Consider the following 25,615-nt stretch of genomic DNA (forward strand, 5'->3'; position numbering starts at 1 on the left):
AACCTTACGGGGAGAAAAGGGTAATATTTGGATCAGGCACGCCAAGGGCAGCTATACTGTCGTGCCGCGAGCCTGAGAGGAAGGCGGGTCCTTGCTTCATCCAGGCTTCGGAGGGTCAGAAGGCGACGCGGAAGAGACTGGGAAGCAGCGGGCACGGAACGGTGAGGAAGGGCGGGTGGGGAGGGAACCCAGGGGCCATCTAGTCGAGCCCTTTATCCCATGAGGGAAGGCACCACCAAAGCCCTCCCGACAGATGGCCAGCCAGTCCTAGATGTAGTATATATTATTGGGAAACAGATATATTAGGTATATCATAGAATCTTAGGCTTGGAAGGGATCCCAAAGGCCATCCAGTCCAGCCCTTTATCCCATGAAGGAAGGCACCCCCTTCCTCCAGGCAGGAAGGCACCACCAAAGCCCTCCAGACAGATGGCCAGCCTGCCTCAGAGTCATTACCAGCTTTATGTGGAAGTCAAGCAGTAGATTCATAGAATCCTAGAGTTGGAGGAAACCCTAAAGACTATCCAGTCGGGCCCTCTTCCTCCAGGCAGGAAGATACCATCCAATCCCTCCCAACAGATGGCCATCCACTCCTAGATATAGTATATATTATTGGGAAACAGGTATATGTTAGGTATATCATAGAATCTTATATTGGGAAGGGACCCCAAAGACCTTTATCCCATGAAGGAAGGCACCATCAAAGCCCTCCCGACAGATGGCCAGCCTGCCTCAGAGTCATTAGCAGCTTTATGTGGAAGTCAAGCAGTAGATTCATAGAATCCTAGAGTTGCCATAAAGGAAGACACAATCAAAGCTCTCCTGACATATGGTCATCCAGACATAGATATGAAGTAAATAACTACATGTTTTAATGTTTTTTCTATATGTTTTTATATTGTTACGGTGACTGTTTTTAATTGCACTTTTTTGAATGCATGGCATTGAATCGTGCCAATCTGTAACCCACCTTGAGTCACCTTATGGCTAAGAAAGGCGGGCTATAAATGCCGTAAATAAATTATATGTGTATATATACACACACACACACACATACATATACACATACTAGCCATCCCCTGCCACGCATTGCCAGAGCTCCCTGTCGACCGTCACCACCCCCAGCTCCTTCAAGGTCAATCCAGTCACTTCAAGGATTGTTGTGGCTCAGTTTGAGCCTGAGCTTTCTGAGCCTGAGTTTCCTCAGGACGAGGAGGAGGATAGGTTACACATTTCTGAACATGTTGAGGCAAACAGTGTTGATTCGGAAGAGGAGATGGCATTTCTGTTTTCCCAGAGATCAGTGTTTCTCAACGTTCCTAATGCTGCGACCCCTTAATACAGTCCCTCATGTTGTGGTGACCCCCAAGCATAACATTATTTTTGTTGCTACTTCGTAACTGTAATTTTGCTACTGTTATGAATCATAATGTAAATATCTGATATGCAGGATGTATTTTCATTCACTGGACCAAATTTGGCACAAATACCTGATACGTCCACATTTGAATACTAGTGGGTTTAGGGGGGATTGGTTGATTTTGTCATTTGAGAGTTGTAGTCGCGGGGATTTATAGTTCATCTACAATCAAAGAGCAATCTGAACTTCACCAACGACAGAATTAAACTTGGCACACAGAACTCCCATGACCAACAGAAAATACTGGAAAGATTTGGTGGGTATAGACCTTGAGTTTGGGAGTTGTAGTCCACCTCCATCCAGAGAGCACAAACAATTATGGATCTGGACCAAATTTGGCGCAGATACTCAATATGCCCAAATGTGAACACTGGTGGAGTTTGGGGAAAGTAGACTTTGTCATTTGGGAGTTGTAGTTGCTGGCATTTATAATTCCCTTAAATCAAAGAGTATTCCGAACATCACCAACAATAGAATTGGGACAAACCTCCCACACAGAACTCCCATGACTAACAGAAAATACTATGTTTTCTCATGGTCTTTGGTGACCCCTCTAATACCCCCTCATGACCCCTCTGGGGGTCCCGACCCCCAGGTTGAGAAACACTGTTTTAGATGAAGGTCATGATTTAAGTGAAACTTCACAGCTGCAGGTGGAGGAGTCGGCTACTCCATCTGTGAGCTCAGTGCCTCTCTGTTCCCAGGCTGGCCAGTCCCAGGATAATGAGTTATCCGGCCTTGAAGGTGATGGAGATTTTATTAGGGAGGACTGTTTGCAATTGAGGGTACGCCGAAGTGCTCGGCTTGCCAACAAACGGGAAGTTTGAGGTCAACGTAATGCTTTCATGCTAGGGAAACATATTTAACGATCTGATTGAAGTCAACCCTTTGTCAGTGCAACTTTGCTTACACCCTGTTAACTTCTCTGGAATTGCCTCGGCTTTTGGGGAAGGCTTTTGGCTCTTTGGGACTTTGGTTTTGATCTTGGTTTTTGGGGACTTTGTCTTGCTGCCATGGATTCTTGTTGACCAATGCTTGTGGATTATACTTCATGTTATTTGTCTCTAAACCTTGGAAACTCTGCCTTTGCATTTAAGACTCTGTTTTCTATGTTTATGATTTTGATGTATTGTCAAAGGCTTTCATGGCTGGAATCACTAGGTTCTTGTAGGTTTTTTCAGGCTATAGGGCCATGTTCTAGAGGCATTTCTCCTGACGTTTTATGATTTTGCTTTTTCTTCAGTAAACTACAAAACCTACAGCCTTGGTGTGTGGTGGTGTTCTGAGCAAGGTGAATCTATCCTGAGCTGCAACAAGGATGCCATCCCTCCGCCTTGCCCTTGGTTGGCCCCTCTTCCTTTTTCCTTCCATTTTCCCCAGCATCATTGTCTTCTCTAAGCTTTCCTGTCTTCATATATCATATCATAGAATATCGTAGAATCCTAAAATTGGGCCCTCCAGCTGGTAGACTGTTGGGAATTGTGGGAGTTTAAGTCCAAAACACCTTGAGGACCCAAGTTGGCCCAGATCTGTTCCAGAGGCCAGGCTCATCAAAGGACAGGCAGTCAACACACATTTTGGAAAGCTCTGGCCCAAAATATATACCGTATATACTCAAGTATAAGACGACCCGAATATAAACTGAGGCACCTAATTTTACCACAAAAAACTGGGGAAATGGATTGACTCGAATATAAGCCGAGGGTGGGAAATGCAGCAGCTATTGGAAAATTTCAAAATAAAAATAGATAACAATAAAATTACATTAATTGAGTTGGTTAAATGTTTTTGAATATTTACATAAAACTATAATTCAACATAAGACTGACCAACTCTGATTCAACCATTATTCTAACCTTCTTCAATGTAAATATGCTTATGTATCCTTCCAATAATAATAAATAGAGTAAAATCATACTAATAGTAATAATAATAGAGTAAAATAATAAATGTAATAATAACAATAATAAATAGAGTAAAATAATAAATGTAATAATAATAAAGTAAAACAACAACAACAACAACAATAATAACAACAACAACAAAGTAAAATAATAAATAACCTTGACTCGAGACTAAAAAAAGGACTGAAAAACTAGGCTTATACTCGAGTATATACAGTACATTAAAAGGGAACCACAGCCTTGTTTCTGAAGGGAGTTTGTGCTGTCCAGGTCCCATTCAGATTGGCTTAGCTGCAACCCTTGGCAGTGGCTTTGGAAACAAAGTGCTGGAGACATGACCTTGACCGCTGGAGGCTGGGCACTGGACTGGGCCGGATGCCCAGCAGCCCCATTGCCGGACAGCAGAAAAGCCTGACTCCCATATCTTCATCTCTTCCTCAGATCCCAAGATGACGTCCATGTTGACCTGCGCTGCCAAGACCCTCCCTGCCGTCTCTCCGTGGGCCGCCAGGCTCTGTAAGCTCCCTTATCTTTACCCTTTCATGATTATTGATTATTATTTTAACATCGACAATAATATATTTGTTACACACTACTATAAACATTAAGCTAAATGTGTGGAATTCAGATTCTCCACTTTTTAAAAAATTATGACCCATTTTGGATGCAAACCACATATATTGTTGAAGGTTTTCATGGCTGGAATCATTGGGTTGTTGTACGTTTTTCGGGCTGTATGGACATGTTCCAGAAGCATTCTCTCCTGATGTTTCACCGGCATCTATGGCAGGCATTCTCAGATGTAAACACAGTGTGGTTACAGCTTAGCATAGTTTATGTGCATCTTAATGTAGGTTTCTGCTTGGTTTGTGTGTTCGCTTTGATATAGTATGTTGTATAGGTTGTTTGTGTATTTGTTTATTTATTTATGACATTTATATGCTGCCCTTCTCATTCTGAAGGGGACTCAGAGCTGCTTACAAGATATTATATACACTGGACCATGTGATTGTTATGATAATAGAAATGGCTATATGGTTGTATAATTAATGTTATTGTTTTTAATGTATTGTGTATTTATGGTTTTATATTGTTGTTATATTGTGATATTCAGGCATCAAATTGTTGTCAGGGGGGTTGAGAAGGGCGGGGTAGAAATGTGTGTGTGTGTGTGTGTGTGTGTGTATATATATATATATATGTGCACACATACAATATATTATATTATTAGCACAGTACAATATTAATATTATATATTACTATATTGTTCTGTGCCATTATATTGTAATATTATTAGTAATATTACATGTAATATAAAATATATAATTGTAATATTGTATTATTATTAGTATTATGCTGTATTACATTATAATCTTATCAATATTATAGGCATATACAATATATTAAAGGTAAAGGTAGTCTTACATTATATTATATTAGTAGTAAAACACAGGAGACAAGATGCAACTGGCGCTGATTCTCCTCTGCTTCTGCATCACTCCTTCTTCTTCTCCTACTACTAGTAGTAGGTATGGTGTCAGAATGCTGACTCACAACACTAGCTGCATAGTTTTAGCATTATCTATGTAAATAAAAATATAATGTTCATTTGTGGGATTAACATAACTTAAAAACCACTGGGTGAAATGACATGAAATTTGGACACTACACCCCTAACAGACCAATGAGTGTCCATCACTCATAAACCCCCCCCCCCCAAACAAAGAACAGTGGAAAGGACTTAAAACCCCCCAAAAGATAAATGATGACAAGATAAATGACATACAGAAAAAAGGGAAGGAAGAGGGAGGGAAGGAAGGAAGGGGAAAAGAAAGAAGGAAGGAAGGAAGGAAGGAAGGAAGGAAGAAAGAAAGAAAGAGGGAATGAAGCATGGAAGCAAAGAGCGAAGGAAGGAAGGAAAGAGATAAAGAAGGAAGAAAAGAGGGAAAGTGGAAAATAAGAGGGATGGAAAGAAATGGGTAGAGAAAGAAGAAAGGAGAGAAGGAAAGGAAAAAAGGAAAGGAAGGAGGGAGCAAAGGAAGAAGAGAAAGAGGGAGGGAAGGAAAGACAGAAGGATAGAAGCAAAAAGCAAAGGAAGGAAGGAAAGAGGTAGAGAAGGAAAGAGAAAGAGGAAAAGAAAAAGGGGGAAGGAAAGAGATAGGGAAGGCAAAGAGGAAAAGAAAAGGGGGGAAGTAAAGAGATAGAGAAGGAAGGAAGGAGAGAAGGAAAGAAAAAAATAAGGAAGGAATGAGGGAGTGAAGGAAGAAAGGAGAGAAAAATGGAGGGAAGGAAAGACAGAAGGAAGGGTAGAAGCAAAAAGCGAAGGAAGGAAGGGGAAAGGCAGAGAAGGAAGAAAGGAGAGAAAGAGGAAAAGAAAAGGGGTGGAAAGAAAGGGGTAGAGAAAGAAGGAAGGAGAGAAGGAAAGAAAAGAAGGAAAGAGGGAGCGAAGGAAGAAGAGAAAGAGGGAGGGAAGGAAAGACAAAAGGAAGGATGGAAGCAAAAAGCAAAGGAAGGAAGAAAAGAGGCAGAGAAGGAAGAAAGAGAAAGGGAAGGAGAGAAGGAAAGAGAAAGGGAGAGAAGGAAAGACAAAAGGAAGGATGGAAGCAAAAAGCAAAGGAAAGAAGAAAGGAAGGAAAGAGGCAGAGAAGGAAGAAAGAGAAAGAGGGAGGGAAGGAAAGACAAAAGGAAGGATGGAAGTAAAAAGCAAAGGAAGGAAGGAAAGAGGGAGGGAAGGAAGAAAGAGAAAGAGGGAGGGAAGGAAAGACAAAAGGAAGGATGGAAGTAAAAAGCAAAGGAAGGAAGGAAAGAGGGAGGGAAGGAAGAAAGAGAAAGGGAAGGAAAAGAAAAAGGAAGGAAGGAGAGAAGGGAAGAAGAAAGGGAAGGAGGGAAAGAAGGAGAGAAAGAGGGAGCGTGGTGGGTACACCTAGTGTATTATAAAATCTTCTTTTTTGTATTATTTCTACTCTATTTATATTTTCTTTCTTTCTGAACAAAAAGAAAAGCAGCGTATTACTTAACAGAACCAAATTCTGCTTGTCAAGCAGTTCTGTTTCTTAGAAATAACTGTATTTGCGTCTATTTATAGATCCTGAGCCTCTGTATTGCTTTCTCTGTCTCTCTCTCTTTGGTTTATATTCTTAAGATCTTCTGTTTTTAATTTCGTTTCAGCCGTGAGGCTCCTCAGCTGTTCCCCCCATCTACATGCAGCAGGTAAAGCGAAAACATCACTAAATGAATGGATGTCGTTACACAAATATTTCAACAAAACTTCATAAATAAAGAGATGAAATGGGCTTTGCAATGAAAGGAGATAGTCTGTTAAAGCTCAGTTTAAGCCAGGTGTGGGCGAACTTCAGCCTTCCAGGTGTTTTGGACTCCAACTCCCACAATTCCTGGCCTCAGGCCCCTTCCTTTTCCCCCTCAGCCGCTTAAGCGGCTGAGGGGGAAAAGGAAAGGGCCTGAGGCCAGGAATTGTGGGAGTTGGAGTCCAAAACACCTGGCAGGCTGAAGTTTGCCCATGCTAGGTCTAAGCGCATCATTGCATGCTTTACACACTTGAAGAAATATCTGAGAACTTCCAAAAGTATTCCAGAGATTTCCTAGATTTCGGTTGAGCTATGCCAGATAATTGTTGGTTTGTTGTGGCTATTTTTCAAAGTACTCCAAGTGATTCTGTACCCTGCGGCACTCCACTTGTCACTTCATCTTGGAAAGAAGTGACAAGTGGAGTGCCGCAGGGTTCCGTCCTGGGCCCGGTCCTGTTCATCATCTTTATTAATGACTTAGATGAAGGGCAAGAAGGCAGGATCATCAAGTTTGCAGACGACACCAAATTGGGAAGGAGAGCCAAGACTCCAGAGGACAGGAGCAGGATTCAAAACGATCTTGACAGATTAGAGAGATGATGGGCCAAAACTAACAAAATGAAGTTCAACAGTGACAAATGCAAGATACTCCACTTTGGCAGAAAAAATGAAATGCAAAGATACAGAATGGGTGACGCCTGGCTCGAGAGCAGTACGTGTGAAAAAGATCTTGGAGTCCTCGTGGACAGGAAGGTAAACATGAGCCAACAATGTGATGTGGTGGCAAAAAAAGCCAATGGGATTTTGGCCTGCATCAATAGGAGCCTAGTGTCTAGATCTAAGGAAGTAATGCTCCCCATGCTCTATTCTGCTTTGGTTAGACCACACCTGGAATATTGTGTCCAATTCTGGGCACCACAATTCAAGAGAGATATTGACAAGCTGAAAAGTGTCCAGAGGAGGGCGACTAAAATGATCAAGGGTCTGGAGAACAAGCCCTATGAGGAGCGGCTTAGGGAACTGGGCATGTTTAGCCTGAAGAAGAGAAGGCTGAGAGGAGATATGATGATAGCCATGTATAAATATGTGAGAGGAAGCCACAGGGAGGAGGAGGGAGCAAGCTTGTTTTCTGCTTCCCTGGAGACTAGGACGCGGAACAATGGCTTCAAACTACAAGAGAGGAGATTCCATCTGAACATTAGGAAGAACTTCCTGACTGTGAGAGCTGTTCAGCAGTGGAACTCTCTGCCCCGGAGTGTGGTGGAGGCTCCTTCTTTGGAAGCTTTTAAGCAGAGGCTGGATGGCCATCTGTCAGGGGTGATTTGAATGCAATATTCCTGCTTCTTGGCAGAATGGGGTTGGACTGGATGGCCCATGAGGTCTCTTCCAACTCTATGATTCTATGATTAAATAGGGGGCATTGAAGTTCGATGTGTCACACTACCTTGGAACAAAAGCCTACACGTTCCAAAAAAAGTGTGGTTGGGTGTCTTCTCAGTTTTAACTTCATATCTCAGTGTCTGTCTAAAAACATTAATTATCAATAAATGCAAAACCCCTCCTATATTCACCAATTTTAAACTAAGGGTGAGTTGTTATGTAGGGTTTTTTTTTTTAGGATAGGTAAATTTCGTTCTTCAGTGAAGTCCTTACTGTTCTTCTCCTGCAGCTCAACCCAAGAGTAAGAAAACATTAGCCAAAAATGGGGTGAAGAACATTGTGGTGGTGGATGGTGTCCGCATCCCGTTTCTGCAGTCTGGAACTTCGTAAGTATCGCGCCCTTCATTAGCATATAACGGTCATAATAAATAATTATAACAATATAACCACAATAAATAATAATGATAATAATATAACAATAAATAATAATAATAATAATAATATCCAGAGAAAGAGATTGCACTGAATTCCCAGGCAGATTATATTCCACTAAAGTTGGAACCCCACTGGTCATCTAGTCCAACCTTCTGCTGTGCAGGGAGACACAACGCAAACCCTCTTGACAGATTGCCATGCAGCCCCTGAATAATCTATATAAATAAGAATGTAATGTTCATAGAATCCTAGAGTTGGAAGAGACCTCCTGGGCCATCCAGTCCAACCCCATTCTGCCAAGAAGCAGGAATATTGCATTCAAATCACCCCTGACAGATGGCCATCCAGCCTCTATCAGGGGTGATTCGTTTGTGGGCTTAACAGAACTCAAAAACCACTGGATGAATTGACACCAAATTTGGACACAAGACACCTAACAACCCAATATATGTCCTTCACTTGTAGTGGCTGGGATTTATAGTTAACCTATGCATTCGAACTCCACCAAACGATGGAATTGAACCCAATGTGGCATAACAGGAGTCCCATGACCAACAGAAAACACTAGAAGGGTTTGGTGAGCATTGACCTTGAGTTTGGGAGTTGTAGTTCACCTACATCCAGAGAGCACTGTGGACTCAAACAAGGATGGATCAGGACCAAACTTGGCACGAATACTCCAAATGCCCAAATATGAACACAGAGTTTAGGGGAAATAGACCTTGACATCTGGGAGTTGTTGTTGCTGGGATTTATAGTTCAGCTACAATCAAAGAGCATTCTGAACCCCACCAATGACAGAATTGCGGCAAACTTCCCTCACATGACCAACAGAAAATACTTAAGGCTATCCAGTCCAACTCCCTTCACCAGGGCAAGAAAATGTAATCAAAGCCTTCCTGACAAAGAGCCAACCAGCCATAGATGTAGATAGATATAGTATATGATCCACACACACACACAGATATAGTATCCTAGATTTGAAAGGGACCCCTGAAGAAGGACAATGATATGTTGCATGTTCCAAAGTAGACAAACCAGGCAATCTCCACATCAACACTGACAAAGAAACAACAAGAAATACTGTTGACCCACAAGCAGAAAGACATCCCATATATTAGAAACCAACATTTTCTCATTACTTTATTTTCCAGATCACCAGGCTGGGCCACAGCAACGCCTGGCAGGGGACAGCTAGTAAATAATAATAATAATAATAATAATAATAATATCACCATAATAAATAATAATAATATCAAGAGAAAGAGATTGCACTGAATTCCCAGGCAGATTATATTCCACTAAAGTTGGAACCCCACCGGTCATCTAGTCCAACCTTCTGCTATGCAGGAAGACACAACACAAACCCTCTTGACAGATCGCCACGCAGCCTCTGAATAATAATAATAGTAATATAACCATGAATACACAACCTAGGAGGCGGCTGAGGTTGGCAAGCAAACTCTTTATAAAACTTACTGTTAATTTGTTTTTTTCTGTTCTGTTTGCCTTCAGTGAGTCGAACAACAAAAAGTACATCATTGAGGTGTTAATCTTTGTGTTTTCTTCCCTTCTAATTAATCCTCAGGTATGCAGATTTGATGCCGCATGACCTGTCCAGAGCAGCACTCAAGTAAGTAGCCAATGAATGAAGAAAGGACGGGATATTTGGCAAAGAAATGCAGCTGGGAAAGACTTCTGTTCAAAAGAAAGAATAATATGCAATATGTATCTTTGTATGCAAAGAGACAGAATGGGGGACGATGAGGCCTGGCTCGAGAGCAGTACGTGTGAAAAAGATCTTGGAGTCCTCGTGGGGAGGAAGGGGAACATGAGCCAGGAATGTGAGCATAGTGTCTAGATCTAAGGAAGTAATGCTACCCCTCTATTCTGCTTTGGTTAGACCACACCTGGAATATTGTGTCCAATTCTGGGCACCACAATTCAAGAGAGATATTGACAAGCTGAAATGTGTCCAGAGGAGGGTGACTAAAATGATCAAGGGTCTGGAGAACAAGCCCTATGAGGAGTGGCTTAAGGAGCTGGGCATGTTTAGAAGAGAAGGTTGAGAGGAGACATAATCGCCATGTATAAATATGTGAGAGGAAGTCATAGGGAGGAGGGAGTAAGCTTCCTTTCTGCTTCCCTGGAGACTAGGATGCAAGGGAACAATGGCTTCAAACTACAAGAAAGGAGATTCCATCTGAACATGAGGAAGAACTTCCTGACTGTGAGAGCTGTTCAGCAGTGGAACTCTCTGCCTTCCCCGGAGTGTGGTGGAGGCTCCTTCTTTGGAAGCTTTTAAGCAGAGGCTGGATGGCCATCTGGCAGGGGTGCTTTGAATGCAATATTCCTGCTTCTTGGCAGAATGGGGTTGGACTGGATGGCCCAGGAGGTCTCTTCCAACTCTTTGAGTCTATGATTCTATGAATGAAGAAAGGACAGGGATATTTGGCAAAGAAATGCAGCTGGGAAGCACTTCTGTTCAAACGAAAGAATAATAATAATTAACCTTTATTTATATACCAATCTATCTCCCTTTGGGGGCGGGGAGGGGGGGGGGCGGGACTCAGGGTGGTTTCCAAGCAACATCACCAAAACATACAGAGTAAACAGCATAACATAAAATTATCAAAACAACATAAGCATAAAATTATCACAATCTATATAAATAAAAATGTAATGTTCGTTTGTGGGATTAACAGAACTCAAAAACCACTGGACGAACTGACACCGCATTTGGACACAAGACACCTAACAACCCAATTTATGTCTTTCACTAAAAAAAAAAACCTGATTTTATCATTTGGGAGTTGTAGTTGCTGGGATTTATAGTTCACCTACAATCAAAGAGCATTCTGTACCCCACCAACGATGGAATTGGGCCAAACTTGGCACACAGTTCTCCCATGACCAACAGAAAATACTGGAAGGGTTTGGTGGGCAGTGTCCTTTGGTTTTGGAGTTGTAGTTCACCTACATCCAGAGATCACTGTGGACTCAAACAATGATGGATCTGCAGCAAACTCTACAGGAATACTCAGTCTGCCCAAATGTGAACACAAATGGAGTTTGGGGAAAATAGAATCTTGACATTTGGGAGTTGTAGTTGCTGGGATTTATAGTTCACCTACAATCACAGAGCATTCTGAACCCCACCAACGATAGAATTGGGCCAAACCTCCCACACAGAACCCCCATGTGGGCCATAGCAATGCGTGGCAGGGGACGGCTAGTAACACATACATATTAAAAATAATCCTGCCTGCTCAGAGCAATCAAAAGACTGTGCCGAGACTAGTGCAAACTCAAAATATGAGGGGACCGGGAATTAAGTGCAGTGCTCTAACAGGCTAATGGCAATAGGAGATACTATTTTATTGATTTGTTTAGTTTTTATTATATGTTATGTTTTTAAATGTATTTATGACATTGTAAGTATTGAATTTTGCCCTGTTAACCACCTTGAGTCGCCTACGAGCTTGGAAAGGCGGTATACAAATACAGTAAATACATAAATAGATAATATTCATGCCATAGCAAAGGAACTGATTTGATTAATGACCTCAGAAGTTGTGCTCTAAAACTATAAGTGAGCAGGATAACTGTGAACTTTTGACCACAGAGGAAACAGAAGAGCCAGAGGTCTTATTGCTGAGCTCTTGAGCCGATCTCTCATCCAGCTTATGTGCAACCAGCTCTTGAGCTCCAAGTATCATGGCAGGCCTCTGCCCATGTATTTTGGAGGAAAGGTGTGCCCAGAAATTCTCTGTCTCCCCAAATGACCTTTCCTTCTGACCTCTTCCCTCAGAGGCTTGCTCAACCGGACCGATGTGCCGAAGGAGGCTGTGGAGTACATTGTGTTTGGCACCGTGATCCAGGAGGTGAAGACCAGCAATGTGGCCCGAGAGGTATGTGAAGGGTTGGATGTAATCTATACATCCCATATAGACTACTGCAACGTGCTCTACGTGGGGTTGCCTTTGAAGACTGTCTGGAAGCTTCAAATGGTCCATCGGATGGCAGGCATATTAATAACAGGAGCGATGCTCAGGGAGCACACGACTCCTCTGTTGCGCCAGCTCCATTGGTGGCCAGTCTGCTACCGGGTGTTGCAACTCAGAGTAAGCTTCACCTTGCTTCCAAACGCCACCACACAAGAGCTGTAGTTTTACAGTTTATTGAGGAAAGAAGTCCAAGTCAAAATAAGAATAAGCATTGCAAAATCCCAGAGATTAAGGTGAAATGCTGAATACAGTTCCAAAGATCTTCAGGTAAAAGATCTATTAGCAAAGTTCAAACCAGAGTCCCAGGTACAAGCAATGGAACATTTGCCCCATGAATCACGATGCAAGAAATCCCAAGCATGCTGCTTTCCAGGCTAAGGTTATTCCATGAAGCTTTCAGGCTAATAAGCTATGTTGAACTGACGCTTTCACAGAGTTTCCAGGAGGCCTAAATACCTTTCTAAGATCAAAACATTAGGCTCTCAGCATCATGAAAGCATTGCGATGACCTCTCACCGAGCTAGCCTCCCGTCTGCTTGCCAGACGCGAACTCCGCCTGACCCGGAGATCAAGGCGAGCTTCTCAGGTCAAATCCTTATCTACACTTTCGGTATCATAGTGGGAAGGCACCTGGCCGCTATTCCCTTTGTTAAAATTCCTTTCTGGTGGTGGGAACGGCTGTGTTGACACTGCACTGTCTTTAAGAGCCTCGGAAGCAGGCTCAGATTTGAGCCACAAAGAGCCAGGAAGCTGAAACCCAACAGGAATCTGAATCCCATCATCCTCATCGTCAGAAACTAACTCAGCCACAACACCGGGCACAATTCAAAGTGCTAGCTTTAGCCCATAAAGTCCTGAACGGTTCTGGTCCAGCTTACCTGTCCAAACGTATCTCTCCTTATGAACCTGCTAGGACTTTAAGATCATCCGGGGAGGCCCTGCTCTCAATCCCGCCTGCGTCACAAACACGTTTGGTGGGGACGAGAGACGGCCTTTTCAGTGGTGGCCCCTTGGCTATGGAACACCCTTCCTGGGGACATTTGATCAGCCCTCTCCCTCTTAACATTCCGGAAAAAAGTCAAGACTTGGTTGTTTGAGCAAGCATTTGAAAATGCAAGGTAAATGACATTGGAATTGGAATGACTGGACAACGAGATGGTATAATGTTTTTTATTAAGTGATGCAAATGATCTACGTTTTAATATTCTTGTTATGGTTTTATATTATGTGTTAATGTTTTTAAATGCTTTATGGTGTTTTTGGGCATCGAATTGTTGCCATTGTAAACCACCCTGAGTTGCCTAAGGGCTGAGAAGGGCGGGATATAAATACAGTAAATAAATAAGATCTAGGGAAGTCGTGCTCCGCATGCTCTATTCCGCTTTGGTTAGACCACACCTGGAATATTGTGTCCAATTCTGGGCACCACAATTCAAGAGAGATATTGACAAGCTGGAATGTGTCCAGAGGAGGGCGACTCAAATGATCAAGGGTCTGGAGAACAAGCCCCATGAGGAGCGGCTTAAAGAGCTGGGCATGTTTAGCCTGAAGAAGAGAAGGCTGAGAGGAGATATGATGAGAGCCATGTATAAATATGTGAGAGGAAGCCACAGGGAGGAGGAGGGAGCAAGCTTGTTTTCTGCTTCCCTGGAGACTAGGACACAAGGGAGGAATGGCTTCAAACTTCAAGAGAGGAGATTCCATCTGGACATGAGGAAGAACTTCCTGACTGTGAGAGCCATTCAGCAGTGGAACTCTCTGCCCCGGAGTGTGGTGGAGGCTCCTTCTTTGGAAGCTTTTAAGCAGAGGCTGGATGGCCATCTGTCAGGGGTGATTTGAATGCAATATTCCTGCTTCTTGGCAGAATGGGGTTGGACTGGATGGCCCAGGAGGTCTCTTCCAACTCTTTGATTCTATGATTCTATGACACACAGAGGCTATTTAACATTCCAGCTTTTTCATGAGGGTATTCTGGCCACCAGGGGAGCTGTCACTTCATCCTTTTGTGACACTGATGAAGTACTTCCTCATTCTTTGCATGCTTGCTGGAGATTTTATGGTGTCATAAATTAGCCTCCCCGCATAAGCGGTTCCTAAATCTCCTACTTGACAGATGCAACTGTCTTTCGGGCTGCAAAGGTCAATAGCAAGCTACACAAATTGGTTGGAAGCTCACTCCGACCTGGGCAGGCTTCGAACTCATGACATTTGGTCAGTAGTAATCTTTTTTTTTTTTTAATCTTTATTGAAATTTTCCATACATATAATTAAAAAGAAAACGTTGCAGTTAAAACAAGCAAGGGGGAGAGGTAAAGGAGTGGAGAGAATGGGAAAGGAAGGAAGCGAAGAGAAAGGGGGGAGGAGGTAGGGCTGGGTACTTGGCAAAGAGGGGTTGGGTCTCGAGGGGGGGATGGGTAAGTATAAGCAAAGGTAGAAAGTCCGATAGAGGTGCAGAAAAGATATATAAGTGTTTTAAAAAAGTAAGGAGCCACAAGATGAGGTTCCCCTCTTCCTTCGGTCTGTCTTCCTGGTGTCTTTGGCGGGAAGCAGCCTTTTCTTTCTTTCCTTCTTCATTGTCTTTTTCTGTTCTTCTATTTCTTTTTTCTTTTATCCTTTTGACTGTGGGATCTTTATTCCTCCTAATTTTGGTTCTAAATCATTTCTGTTTAAAGTATTCTTCTACTAGTGTCCAGTCTGTTTCGTTTTCTGAATATCCTTTGTATTTTTTTATTAGGAATCCTAATCTGTCCATATTTTTTACTTCCAGAAGTTTTATTTCCCATTCATCGACCTCCGGGGTCTTCTCTTTTCTCCAGTACCTCGCATAACAAATTCTTGCAGCTGTTGCGGCCAGAAATATAAGTTTGTCCAAATTTTGGTCTATTTTCTCATCCGTAATCCCTAGAAGGAATAATTCTGGAGATAGCGGTATTTTTATCTTCAATATATCTTGTAATCTTTCTTGAATTCCTCTCCAATAAGTTTTAGCTTTTTTGCAGTGCCACCACATGTGATAGTGTGTGCCCTCAATCTCGCCGCACTTCCAACACTTAGTATTTAGATGTCTATAAATTTTTCCTAATTTTTGTGGAGTTAGATGCCATCTGTAAAATAACTTAAACCAATTTTCTTTTAATTCTTGTGCTTTTGTATATTTTAATTTCTTCGTCCAAATATTCTCCCATTCCGCCAATCCTATAGATCTCCCAATATTTTTGGCCCATTTTATCATGCATTCCTTTACTTTTTCCTCCTCCGTATTCCATTCTAATAGCTTTTTGTAAATTAATGATATTGTTTTCTTTCCTGTTCTAATGATTTTGTCCCACCCGTTCTCATCTAGCATAAATCCAATTTTTTTATCCATCATGAAATATTCTTTGAGTTGTCTGTATTGTAGCCAGTTCACATTAGGGTAAAGTCTTTTTATTTCATCTTGGGGTTTCAAGAATAACTCTTGGCCTTTTTAACCTAATATTTCTTTATAGCAGGGCCAGTGGTCAGTAGTAATCTTAATGCAGCTGACTCCCAGCCAGCTGCGCCACAGTCCCGCCACATTTGAATGTTTTTGAACTGCTAGGTTGGCAGAAGCTGGGGCTAACAGTGGGAGCTCACCCCGCTCCCTGGATTTGAACTTGCGACCTATTGGTCAGCAAGTTTAGTCCTGTGCCATTGGGGACTCCATACAAAAAATCCAATATTTTATCTCTTGTATAATGTTCTTGTAATAACAAAAACACATTGCAACAATATTATGCAAGAGATAAAACATTGGATTAAAATACATCAAAACATGATTATTCATCCTGAAGCTGAATCCAAATCTGATTTAGCGACTGATGACTCAGTCCAAAACCTGTTATTGTCAGAGTTCAAACATTACGATGACTGCCAAACCTTAATTCTGCCGTCCTGACATTGAAAGTACTCCGGACTTTTGTTGTACTCCGGAAACTTTGGTTTTTTTTGGCTGCCACAAACTAGGTCGAATTGGCTGAGACTCGATGAGAAAGTGGAGCAAAATGTGCTATAGCAGGATGTTCTTCTCACAGAAACAAAGTTTGGGCAGTTTAATACACTTTCACCATTTTTATAGGATGGAACCAATTAGGAAATGACATTCATAACAAAGATTGTGTTCGATAGCGTAATGCTTGAGTCTTGCTGTCTTTTTGGCTTCTGCTGACGCATAGCTCCCCGGCCACTTCCTGAACTTTGTCCCAGTTGGCCGTGATGTCTCAACAGAGGCGTGTCGCTCTGTGGTTTATTGTGTGTGTCCAGGGATCATCTGTCGCTCCGGCCAATCCCTGCTGTGTCATTCGGAGGCCGTTCCTGGGGCCAGGCTGCCCAGTCCAGTGTTTTTCCAAGTTTGCAAGGAGAGTGCGATCTTTCCAAGCCCTGCTGACCGAGTGGTTGCCAAGGGTCAAGCATAAGGACCTTTCCCAAGCAGTGGCATAGTTTCCATTCAGAAAGACATCCTCTTTGAGGCCCACAGTCCAGAGATTTTCCACCTTGTGGTCAAATGCAGGCCACATCTGTCTGAAAAACAACTTATTTATTTATTTAGAAGTTTTATATACTGGTCTCCTTACTTACTTACTTACTTAGGCGATCCCTCGTTGGATGAGTAAGATGGTCTTCCTTGATGACTATTTTTGTGGGTTCGTAGGTGGCTGTGCAGCCCTATTCTCCCACATCTTCTCCCACAGTGAGGGCATCAGAGAGGAGATATGATAGCCATGTATAAATATGTGAGAGGAAGCCACAGGGAGGAGGAGGGAGCAAGCTTGTTTTCTGCTTCCCTGGAGACTAGGACGCAATGGAAGAATGGCTTCAAACTACAAGAGAGGAGATTCCATCTGAACATGAGGAAGAACTTCCTGACTGTGAGAGCCGTTCAGCAGTGGAACTCTCTGCCCCGGAGGGCATGTGGTGGAGGCTCCTTCTTTGGAAGCTTTTAAGCAGAGGCTGGATGGCCATCTGTCAGGGGTGATTTGAATGCAATATTCCTGCTTCTTGGCAGAATGGGGTTGGACTGGATGGCCCATGAGGTCTCTTCCAACTCTTTGATTCTATGATTCTATGATTCCAGGTGGAAGGCGGTCCCGGTCGGGGTTGGCTTGACACGCCTTCCTCCTGGCAGGTTTCTCTCTTTCACCCTCCACTCGTGCCTCCTCGAATTCTGCAGCACTGCTGGTCACAGCTGACCTCCAGCTGGAGCGGTCAAGGGCCAGGGCTTCCCAGTTCTCAGTGTCTATGCCAGAGTTTTTAAGGTTGGCTTTGAGCCCATCTTTCTTTCTCTTTTCCTGCCCACCAACATTCCACTTTCCATTCTTGAGTTCGGAGTAGAGCAACTGCTTTGGGAGACGGTGGTCAGGCATCCGGACAACGTGGCCGGTCCAGCTGAGTTGATGTTGGAGGACCATCACTTCAATGCTGGTGGTCTTTGCTTCTTCCAGCACGCTGACGTTTGTCCGCTTGTCTTCCCAAGATTTTCTCCACCTCCGAGGAGGTACTCAGGCCGGTTCACAACGTGTGTTCATATACAGTAACATAAAAAACAGCACAGTGCATCATCATTATACATTAAAATATAAAATACAATAAAATATATCATCACGTTACAGAAGCCAGGTCGTCAAATATAGTCCCAATTCATCGCCATCCTTCCATGTAGACAAGGGTTATTGACTCAATCATCGAATGCCATATTCCAAAGCCAGGTTTTTATTAGCTTTCTAAAGGTTAGGAGGGAAGGAGCAGATCTAATCTCTGGTGGGAGGGAATTCCAAAGCCGAGGGGCCACCACCGAGAAGACCCTGTCCCTCGTTCCCACCAGACGCGGTTGCGAGGGTGGTGGGACTGAGAGCAGGGCCCCTCTGGAAGATCTTAATAACCTTGATGGTTCATAGGGGGAATCCATTCGGACAGGTAAACTGGGCCGGAGTTGTTTAGGGATTTATAGGTCAACACCAGCACTTTGAATTATTATTATTATTATTTATTATTTATTATTATTTGTATGCTTGTATACCGCTAATATCTCAGCCTGTGCGGCGACTCATTGCGGTTTACAACATGTTAAAATATACAATGTTAAAATATACAATTCACTAAGCATATAAAACTAAAATTTTGAGAATACATACAAAAAACATACGCAGTATTGGGCCACCAATACAGATCGGGACATCTCATAGTTAAAATCATCATCCAATTCGTTGTCTTGATTGCTAATCCATGGTCAGATAAAACATCACGACGAAGGTCAATTGAAGACTTGCTCAAACATCCAGGTTTTTAGTTTTTTCCTAAATGCCATTAGCGAGGTGGCTGATCTTAATTCAGTAGGGAGGGCATTCCAAAGCCGGGGGGCCACCGCAGAAAAGGCCCTATCTCTCGTTCCCACGAGCCGCACCTGTGAAGCAGGTGGGATAGAGAGAAGGGCTTCTCCTGAAGATCTAAGGGTCCTGGTGGGCTGATAGGCCGAGATACGTTCGGATAGGTATGTAGGGCCAGAACCGTTTAGGGCTTTAAAGGTCAAAACCAGCACTTTGAATTGGGCTCGGTAGCTAATCGGTAGCCAGTGAAGCTGGTACAGCAGAGGAGTTGTGTGCTCCCTGCGCCCAGCTCCTGTTAATACCATGGCTGCCGCCCGTTGGACTAGTTGGAGCTTCCGGGCCGTCTTCAAAGGCAACCCCACGTAGAGAGCGTTGCAGTAGTCAAGACGGGATGTAACCAGAGCGTGGACTACCGTGGCCAAGTCAGGCTTCCCAAGGTACGGTCGCAGTTGGCGCACGAGTCTTAACTGTGCGAATGCTCCCCTGGTCACCGCCGAAACCTGGGGCTCCAGGCTCAGCGATGAGTCCAGGATCACACCCAAACTGCGAACCTGTGTCTTCAGGGGGAGTGCGACCCCGTCTAACACAGGCTGTAACCCTATACCCTGTTCGGCCTTGCGACTGACCAGGAGCACCTCTGTCTTGTCTGGATTCAATTTCAATTTGTTCGCCCCCATCCAGACCGTCACAGCGGCCAGGCACCGGTTCAGGACTTCGACAGCCTCCTTAGTAGCAGGTGGAAAGGAGTGACAGAGTTGGACATCATCTGCGTACAGATGACACCGCACCCCGAAACTCCGGATGATCTCGCCCAGCGGCTTCATGTAGATGTTAAACAACATGGGGGACAGTATTGAACCCTGAGGAACCCCACAAGACAAAGGTTGTGGGGTAGAGCAGGAGTCCCCCAGTGACACCTTCTGAGACCGACCCTCGAGGAATGACCGGAGCCACTGCAGAGCAGTACCTCCGAGACCCATTCCCGCGAGGCGTCCCAGAAGGATACCGTGGTCGACGGTATCGAAGGCCGCTGAGAGGTCGAGTAGCACCAACAGGGACACACTCCCCCTGTCGAGCTCTCGACGGAGATCATCCACTAAGGCGACCAAGGCTGTCTCGGTACCATGTCCCGGCCTAAAGCCAGACTGTGCCGGATCTAGATAATCCGTGTCTACCAAGAATGCCTGGAGTTGTGAGGCCACCACACGTTCCATGACTTTGCCCAAAAAGGGAAGATTGGAAACAGGCCGATAGTTTACCAATTGAGTGGGGTCCAGTGATGGCTTCTTCAACAGCGGTTTTATCACAGCTTGCTTTAAGCTGGCTGGAAAAATGCCTTCCTGAAGGGAGGCATTAACCACCACCTTAACCCACTCGGCCAATCCCCCTCTGGCCTCCTTTAGAAGCCAGGATGGGCAGGGGTCTAGGATGCATGTGGTAGCTCTCATTCCTCCAAGCACCTTGTCCACATCCTCAGTTTGAACCAATTGAAATGAATCCATCAAAATCGGACAAGCAGATGCTCGTGTTACATCCTCAGAGACTGCCGTTAATGCGGTGTCCAGTCCAGAGCGGATCGAAGCGACTTTGTCTGTAAAGAACCGAGCAAAAGCTTCACAGCGAGCAGCCGAGTCATCAGGGCATCCATCCTGAGTGGTGGGTTTTAAAAGGCCTCTGACAACTCGGAACAGTTCAGCCGGACGGTTCTTTGCAGACGCAGTAGTGGCCGCGAAGAAAGTTTTCTTAGCGGCTCTTATTGCCGCGGTATATGACCTTAAAAAGGCCACAAACCGTGTTCGGTTTGACTCGCTCGGATCCGAACGCCACACGCTCTCTAGTTCCCTCTTCTTTCGCTTCAACACCGCCAGCTCCTCAGTAAACCAAGGGGCCGGTTTAGATCGGCTACTTGAGAGGGGACGTTCTGGAGCGATCGTGTCTATTGCCCTGGTCATCTCCCCATTCCAGAGAGCGACCAGGGCATCAACAGGATCACCAACCGCGGTGGCGGGAAAATCCCCAAGAGCCGTCAGGAATCCTTCCGGATCCATAAGCCTCCTGGGGCGGACCAATTTAATAGGTCCTCCACCTCTGCGGAGGTTAGGGGGCGCAGTGAGTCTAAAGCTGACCAGGAAGTGGTCGGTCCATGGCAACGGAGAGATGGATAACTCCTCAACACCGCCACCTTCCTCCCATCCCTGGCAGAAAACCAAGTCCAATGTATGTCCAGCACTGTGGGTGGGGCCAGTTACTTGTTGGGACAGACCCATGGTCGCCATGGTAGACATGAAGTCCTGAGCCGCTCCCGTTAGGGCAGCCTCAGCATGGACATTGAAGTCCCCCAGCACAAGCAGCCGCTGGGACTCCAACGCCAGGTCCGAGACTACCCCCGCTAGCTCAGGTAGGGAGACTGTAGTGCAGCGAGGTGGACGGTACACTAACAGAATCCCTAATCTGTCCCGGTCACCCACCCTCAGGTGGACGCATTCAAAATTTGTTGACTGCGGGATGGGGGTCCTGGTCAGAGGAATAGAATCTCTATAGACTACTGCAACCCCGCCTCCCCGCCCTCCGGATCTCGGTTGATGCTGCACAATTGTGCTCGGAAACTAATTGGCAGCTAGTGGAGCTGGCGCAACAGAGGAGTAGTATGTTCTCTGTACCCCGCTCCTGTTAGTAATCTGGCTGCCGCTCGTTGGACTAATTGAAGCTTCCGGGCAGTTTTCAGAGGCAACCCCATGTAGAGAGCATTGCAGTAGTCTATACGGGATGTAACCAGAGCATGTACCACCGTGGCCAAGTCAGACTTCCCAAGGTACGGGCGCAGCTGGCGCACAACTTGCTTTACTCGATGTAGGAAAGCTCTATTCTCAAAAGTACAGGTGCAAAGGAACTGCATACCTTTCATTGTCAGAACTGATGGCCTTTGGGGATGCAAGGGTTGAATGAAAAGTAATCCCTCCACCTTCGTTACTTGGGTTTGGATCGGAATATTTTAATAAATCAAACACAGAAATAATCCTTAGAATATGCTCTTTAACTATCACTATTCACTTTTCCACATAATCACCAGACAATTGGATAGAATCATAGAGTTGGAAGAGACCTCATGGATCACCCAGTCCAACCCCCTGCCAAGAAGCAGGAAAATTGCATTCAAATCACCCCTGACAGATGGCCATCCAGCCTCTGCCTAAAAGCTTCCAAAGAAGGAGCTTTTAAACATTTCTGCCAATGATGAACAAGTTTTCTGAAGCCATCACGGAAGAAGTCGACACTCCGCAACCAGTGTCTCACAGTTCTCTCAACATCTTCATCAGAAGCATCATGATGTCCCTGCAGATGTTCTTTTATTATCAGGAACAGATAGAAGTCAGATGATGCTAAATCTGGACTGTAAGGAGGATGTAGTACGGTGGTGAGATCCAGTCTCTGAAGTTTCAAGTCTGTGCGCTTTCCTTTCAGGCGTCAGCGTCCTGAGTACCCATCGTGCACAGATCTTCTGATAGCCAAGCAAAGCAATAATGTGACCCAGACATTATTGTGAAGTGCTGATTATGCTTGAAATTTCTCTCTTGAGTGATACGACGATCGTCCTGAATCAATCTGTCAACCTTTTGCTTGTGAAACTCAGTGGTTGCTGTCACAGGACGCCCAACTCTTTGTTTGTCACGCAAGTCAGATGTTCCTGCCTCAACATCTTTAAACATACTCGCCCAATGACGCACAGTCCTCACATCAACACAATCACCATGAACAGCTTGTATTCTCTGATGAATCTCCTTTGGGGTGACACCTTCTGCTGTCAAGAATTCAATGTCAGCACCTTGCCTAAGTCACATTGACCGACCGTCCGCGCAGGGTTCCATACTTTTCACTTTAAGAACACAACCATCCAATGCTAAGGCTTCCCGCCAAAATGGAACTGTAGAGGAGAGCCTACTGAACAAGCCAGTACCTGCCACATACCAGAACTGCCACCTGTTGAGGAGTTAGGAAGATGGAGGCATTACTTTTCATTCAACCCTTGTAGATTGTGTATTTGAAAGACTGAGTCCCACATCCTCATTTGTCCAAAGGCAAACGAGGTCTTTTCTTCCACTTGCCAGTCAAATGAGAGAGTTGTCTCTGGACCCTTCTACACTGACATATAAATCCAGATTATCTGACAGTGCAGACTCATATAATCCAGAGCAGATAATGTGGATGATCTGCTTTGATAATCTGGATTATCTGACATTGAGGATGGGGCCCCATTCCCACACCTCCAGCTTTCGCATCAGAAAGGCCTCGAGTGGTTAGGCTTTCTCAAAGTAACGCTCCCATTTGTCCTGTGGTCCTCTCTCAATGTCTTGCTAGTGAGGCATGTATTTTAATAGATTTTAATGGTTTTTAACCCACTGCACCCCACTAGCGCAGTGGGTTAAACCACTGAGCAGCTGAGCATGTTGACCGAAAAGTCGCAGGTTCGAAACCTGGGAGCGGCGTGAGCTTTTGCTGTCAGCCCCAACCTTTGACGACCTAGAAGTTCAAAAACATGCGGGAAGGTAATGGCGCTCTACTCCGGAAACTTCGTTTTTGTGGCTGCCACAACTAAGTTGAATGGTTTGAGACTCAATGATGAGATATTCATTGGAAAACTTGAGCCAAACATGCTGCAGGATGTCCCTCCAACAAAAAATTTTTTTTGCAGTTTAATCAACATTTTCCATATTTTTTATGATAGAACCAAGTAGGAAATGACAAAGGAAGTACCCCAATCAGTACTCTGTATGACTTTCCAGGCCTGGGTAAACCAGCTGTTAGGAATTGTGGGAGTTGAAGTCCAAAACACCAAAGTTGGCCCATGTTTGAGCTAAATGTTTGGAAAACATGCTTCCGTCTTCTCAGCCTTGTGACTTGGAAAGCACTCAGGTACATCTTGCAAATGGCTGTACATATTCTTGGCTTTCTCTCCTGCTGCAGGCGGCCCTGGGAGCCGGCTTCTCCGACAAGACCCCTGCCCACACGGTCACCATGGCCTGCATCTCCTCAAACCAGGCCATGACCACAGGTAGGATGGCTCTGGCTCACCTGGAATGGCTGCGAAGAGAGGGGGGGGGGGGTCTCCACTGGAGGCCGCTTAAGGGCAACGAGAAGGAGAAAGAGGGAGTAAGCTCCCTTATGAGAGGAGGGGGGTAAGCTGCCTTGGGGGAAAGGGCCATGCCTCCCTCTGATTGTCCCTTGCAGGAGTGGGCCTCATTGCCTCTGGCCAGATGGACGTGGTGGTGGCCGGTGGCGTGGAGCTGATGTCAGACGTCCCCATCAGGCACAGCCGGAAGATGCGGAAGATGATGCTGGGCCTCCCGCGTGCCAAGAGCCTCGGGCAGCGCCTCTCCCTGCTCTCCAGGATCCGCCCCGACTTCTTCGCCCCAGAGGTAAACAGAGAGGGAGCCCCTGTTTCCTAAGCCATTTCCTTCTGGATTAATGGGGTGCATCAACACCTCAGAATTAATGCATTTCAGCACCACTTTAACTGGTATGGCTCAATACTACGAAATGGTGGGAGTTGTCATCTCCACTAAAGTGCTGCTGATTCCCCAAACTACATTGCGTCATGGCAGTTTGAGTTCTTTCCCACCCCTGGGGTCCCTTTGTTTACCTTTCAGTCTCTGAGAACAATGGAGGTGTCTCTGCTTCATACCCTCCCATCTGAGCAATAAACGCTGGGTTATCGGTAACCCTCTGGTCATCCCCACATTCCTTTCACAGTCAACATCTGGGAGATTCTCAAGAGAAACATGGTCTATTTCCCTGACAACAGATCTATCCAAAACATCTCAAAAACCACATGCGCTTTCCCCTGCAGAAGTAACAGGCTCACACAAAAAATCCTCAGAGGCGGAGGCTTCAGAGATGTCAACAGAACTCACCCTCACTGTGTCCTTTCTTCCTCTCCCAGCTTCCTGCAGTGGCTGAGTTCTCCACCAGCGAGACCATGGGCCACTCAGCTGACCGCCTGGCTGCGGCCTTTGCCATCTCGCGCACGGAGCAGGATGAATATGCCTTCCGGTCCCACAGCTTGGCCAAGAAGGCCCAGGACGAGGGCCTCCTCACCGACTTGGTCCCCTTCAAGGTGCCAGGTAAGTGGCTGCACAAAAAGGGCCATCCACAGGGACACTCTCCCCTCTGAGCGACACTTGGTCAAGCCCATTAAAGTATTGGAGGGCAAGTCTTGTGTAACAGTTTAGAGTGTCACACAGAGCAAACCTACCCCAGAAGGATACAGTGGTAATGGTCATGGAAGCCTCTGAGATGTCCAAGAGAACCATCAGGGACACACTCCCCATCTAGCTCTCTGCGGAGGTCATCCATCCACCAAGGCAACCAACCAGTGCAATAATATAATTTAATTGGAATGTGTGCAGTGACTATGGAACGGCCTCAAACTATGACTTTTGGATGGCGTGATTTTAATATTGAATGTCATTTTTACATTTTTAATATGTATTGATTTTAATTCAGTCACTTTTAAGCTTAGAATCCTAGAATCCTAGAGTTGGAAGAGACCTGGTGGGCCATCATCCAGTCCAACACCATTCTGCCAAGAAGCAGGAAAATTGCATTTAAAGCACTCCCTACAGATGGCCATCCAGCCTCTGTTTAAAATATTGCTGTTTTTAAATTGTTTTAAATTGTTTTTAAATTGGGTTAGATTTTAGCCTGTTCTTGTAAGCTGCTCCGAGCCCCAGGGGAGTGGCGGCTTATAAGTTCGAATAATAAATAAATAAATAAATAAATATAAATAAATAAAAGCCTCCAAAGAAGGAGCCTCCACCACACTCCA

At 44.8% G+C, this 25,615-nt stretch overlaps 1 protein-coding gene across 1 annotated transcript in view; it reads left to right on the forward strand.

Annotated features, from left to right (window-relative positions):
• Window positions 1-3,714: 3,714 nt before the first annotated feature.
• The window catches only part of HADHB (hydroxyacyl-CoA dehydrogenase trifunctional multienzyme complex subunit beta), a 45,732-nt gene continuing 23,831 nt past the window's right edge, over window positions 3,715-25,615 (forward strand). The window contains exons 1-8 of the mRNA XM_067470361.1: window positions 3,715-3,840; window positions 6,493-6,534; window positions 8,299-8,395; window positions 10,033-10,077; window positions 12,256-12,355; window positions 23,755-23,842; window positions 24,019-24,206; window positions 24,731-24,911. Of these exons, the coding sequence (XP_067326462.1) occupies window positions 3,774-3,840; window positions 6,493-6,534; window positions 8,299-8,395; window positions 10,033-10,077; window positions 12,256-12,355; window positions 23,755-23,842; window positions 24,019-24,206; window positions 24,731-24,911 (808 nt within the window). The 5' untranslated portion in view covers window positions 3,715-3,773. The remainder of the gene's footprint in view (window positions 3,841-6,492; window positions 6,535-8,298; window positions 8,396-10,032; window positions 10,078-12,255; window positions 12,356-23,754; window positions 23,843-24,018; window positions 24,207-24,730; window positions 24,912-25,615) is intronic.

This window comes from Anolis sagrei, chromosome 1 (assembly GCF_037176765.1).
Source record: "Anolis sagrei isolate rAnoSag1 chromosome 1, rAnoSag1.mat, whole genome shotgun sequence".
NCBI lineage: Eukaryota > Metazoa > Chordata > Lepidosauria > Squamata > Dactyloidae > Anolis > Anolis sagrei.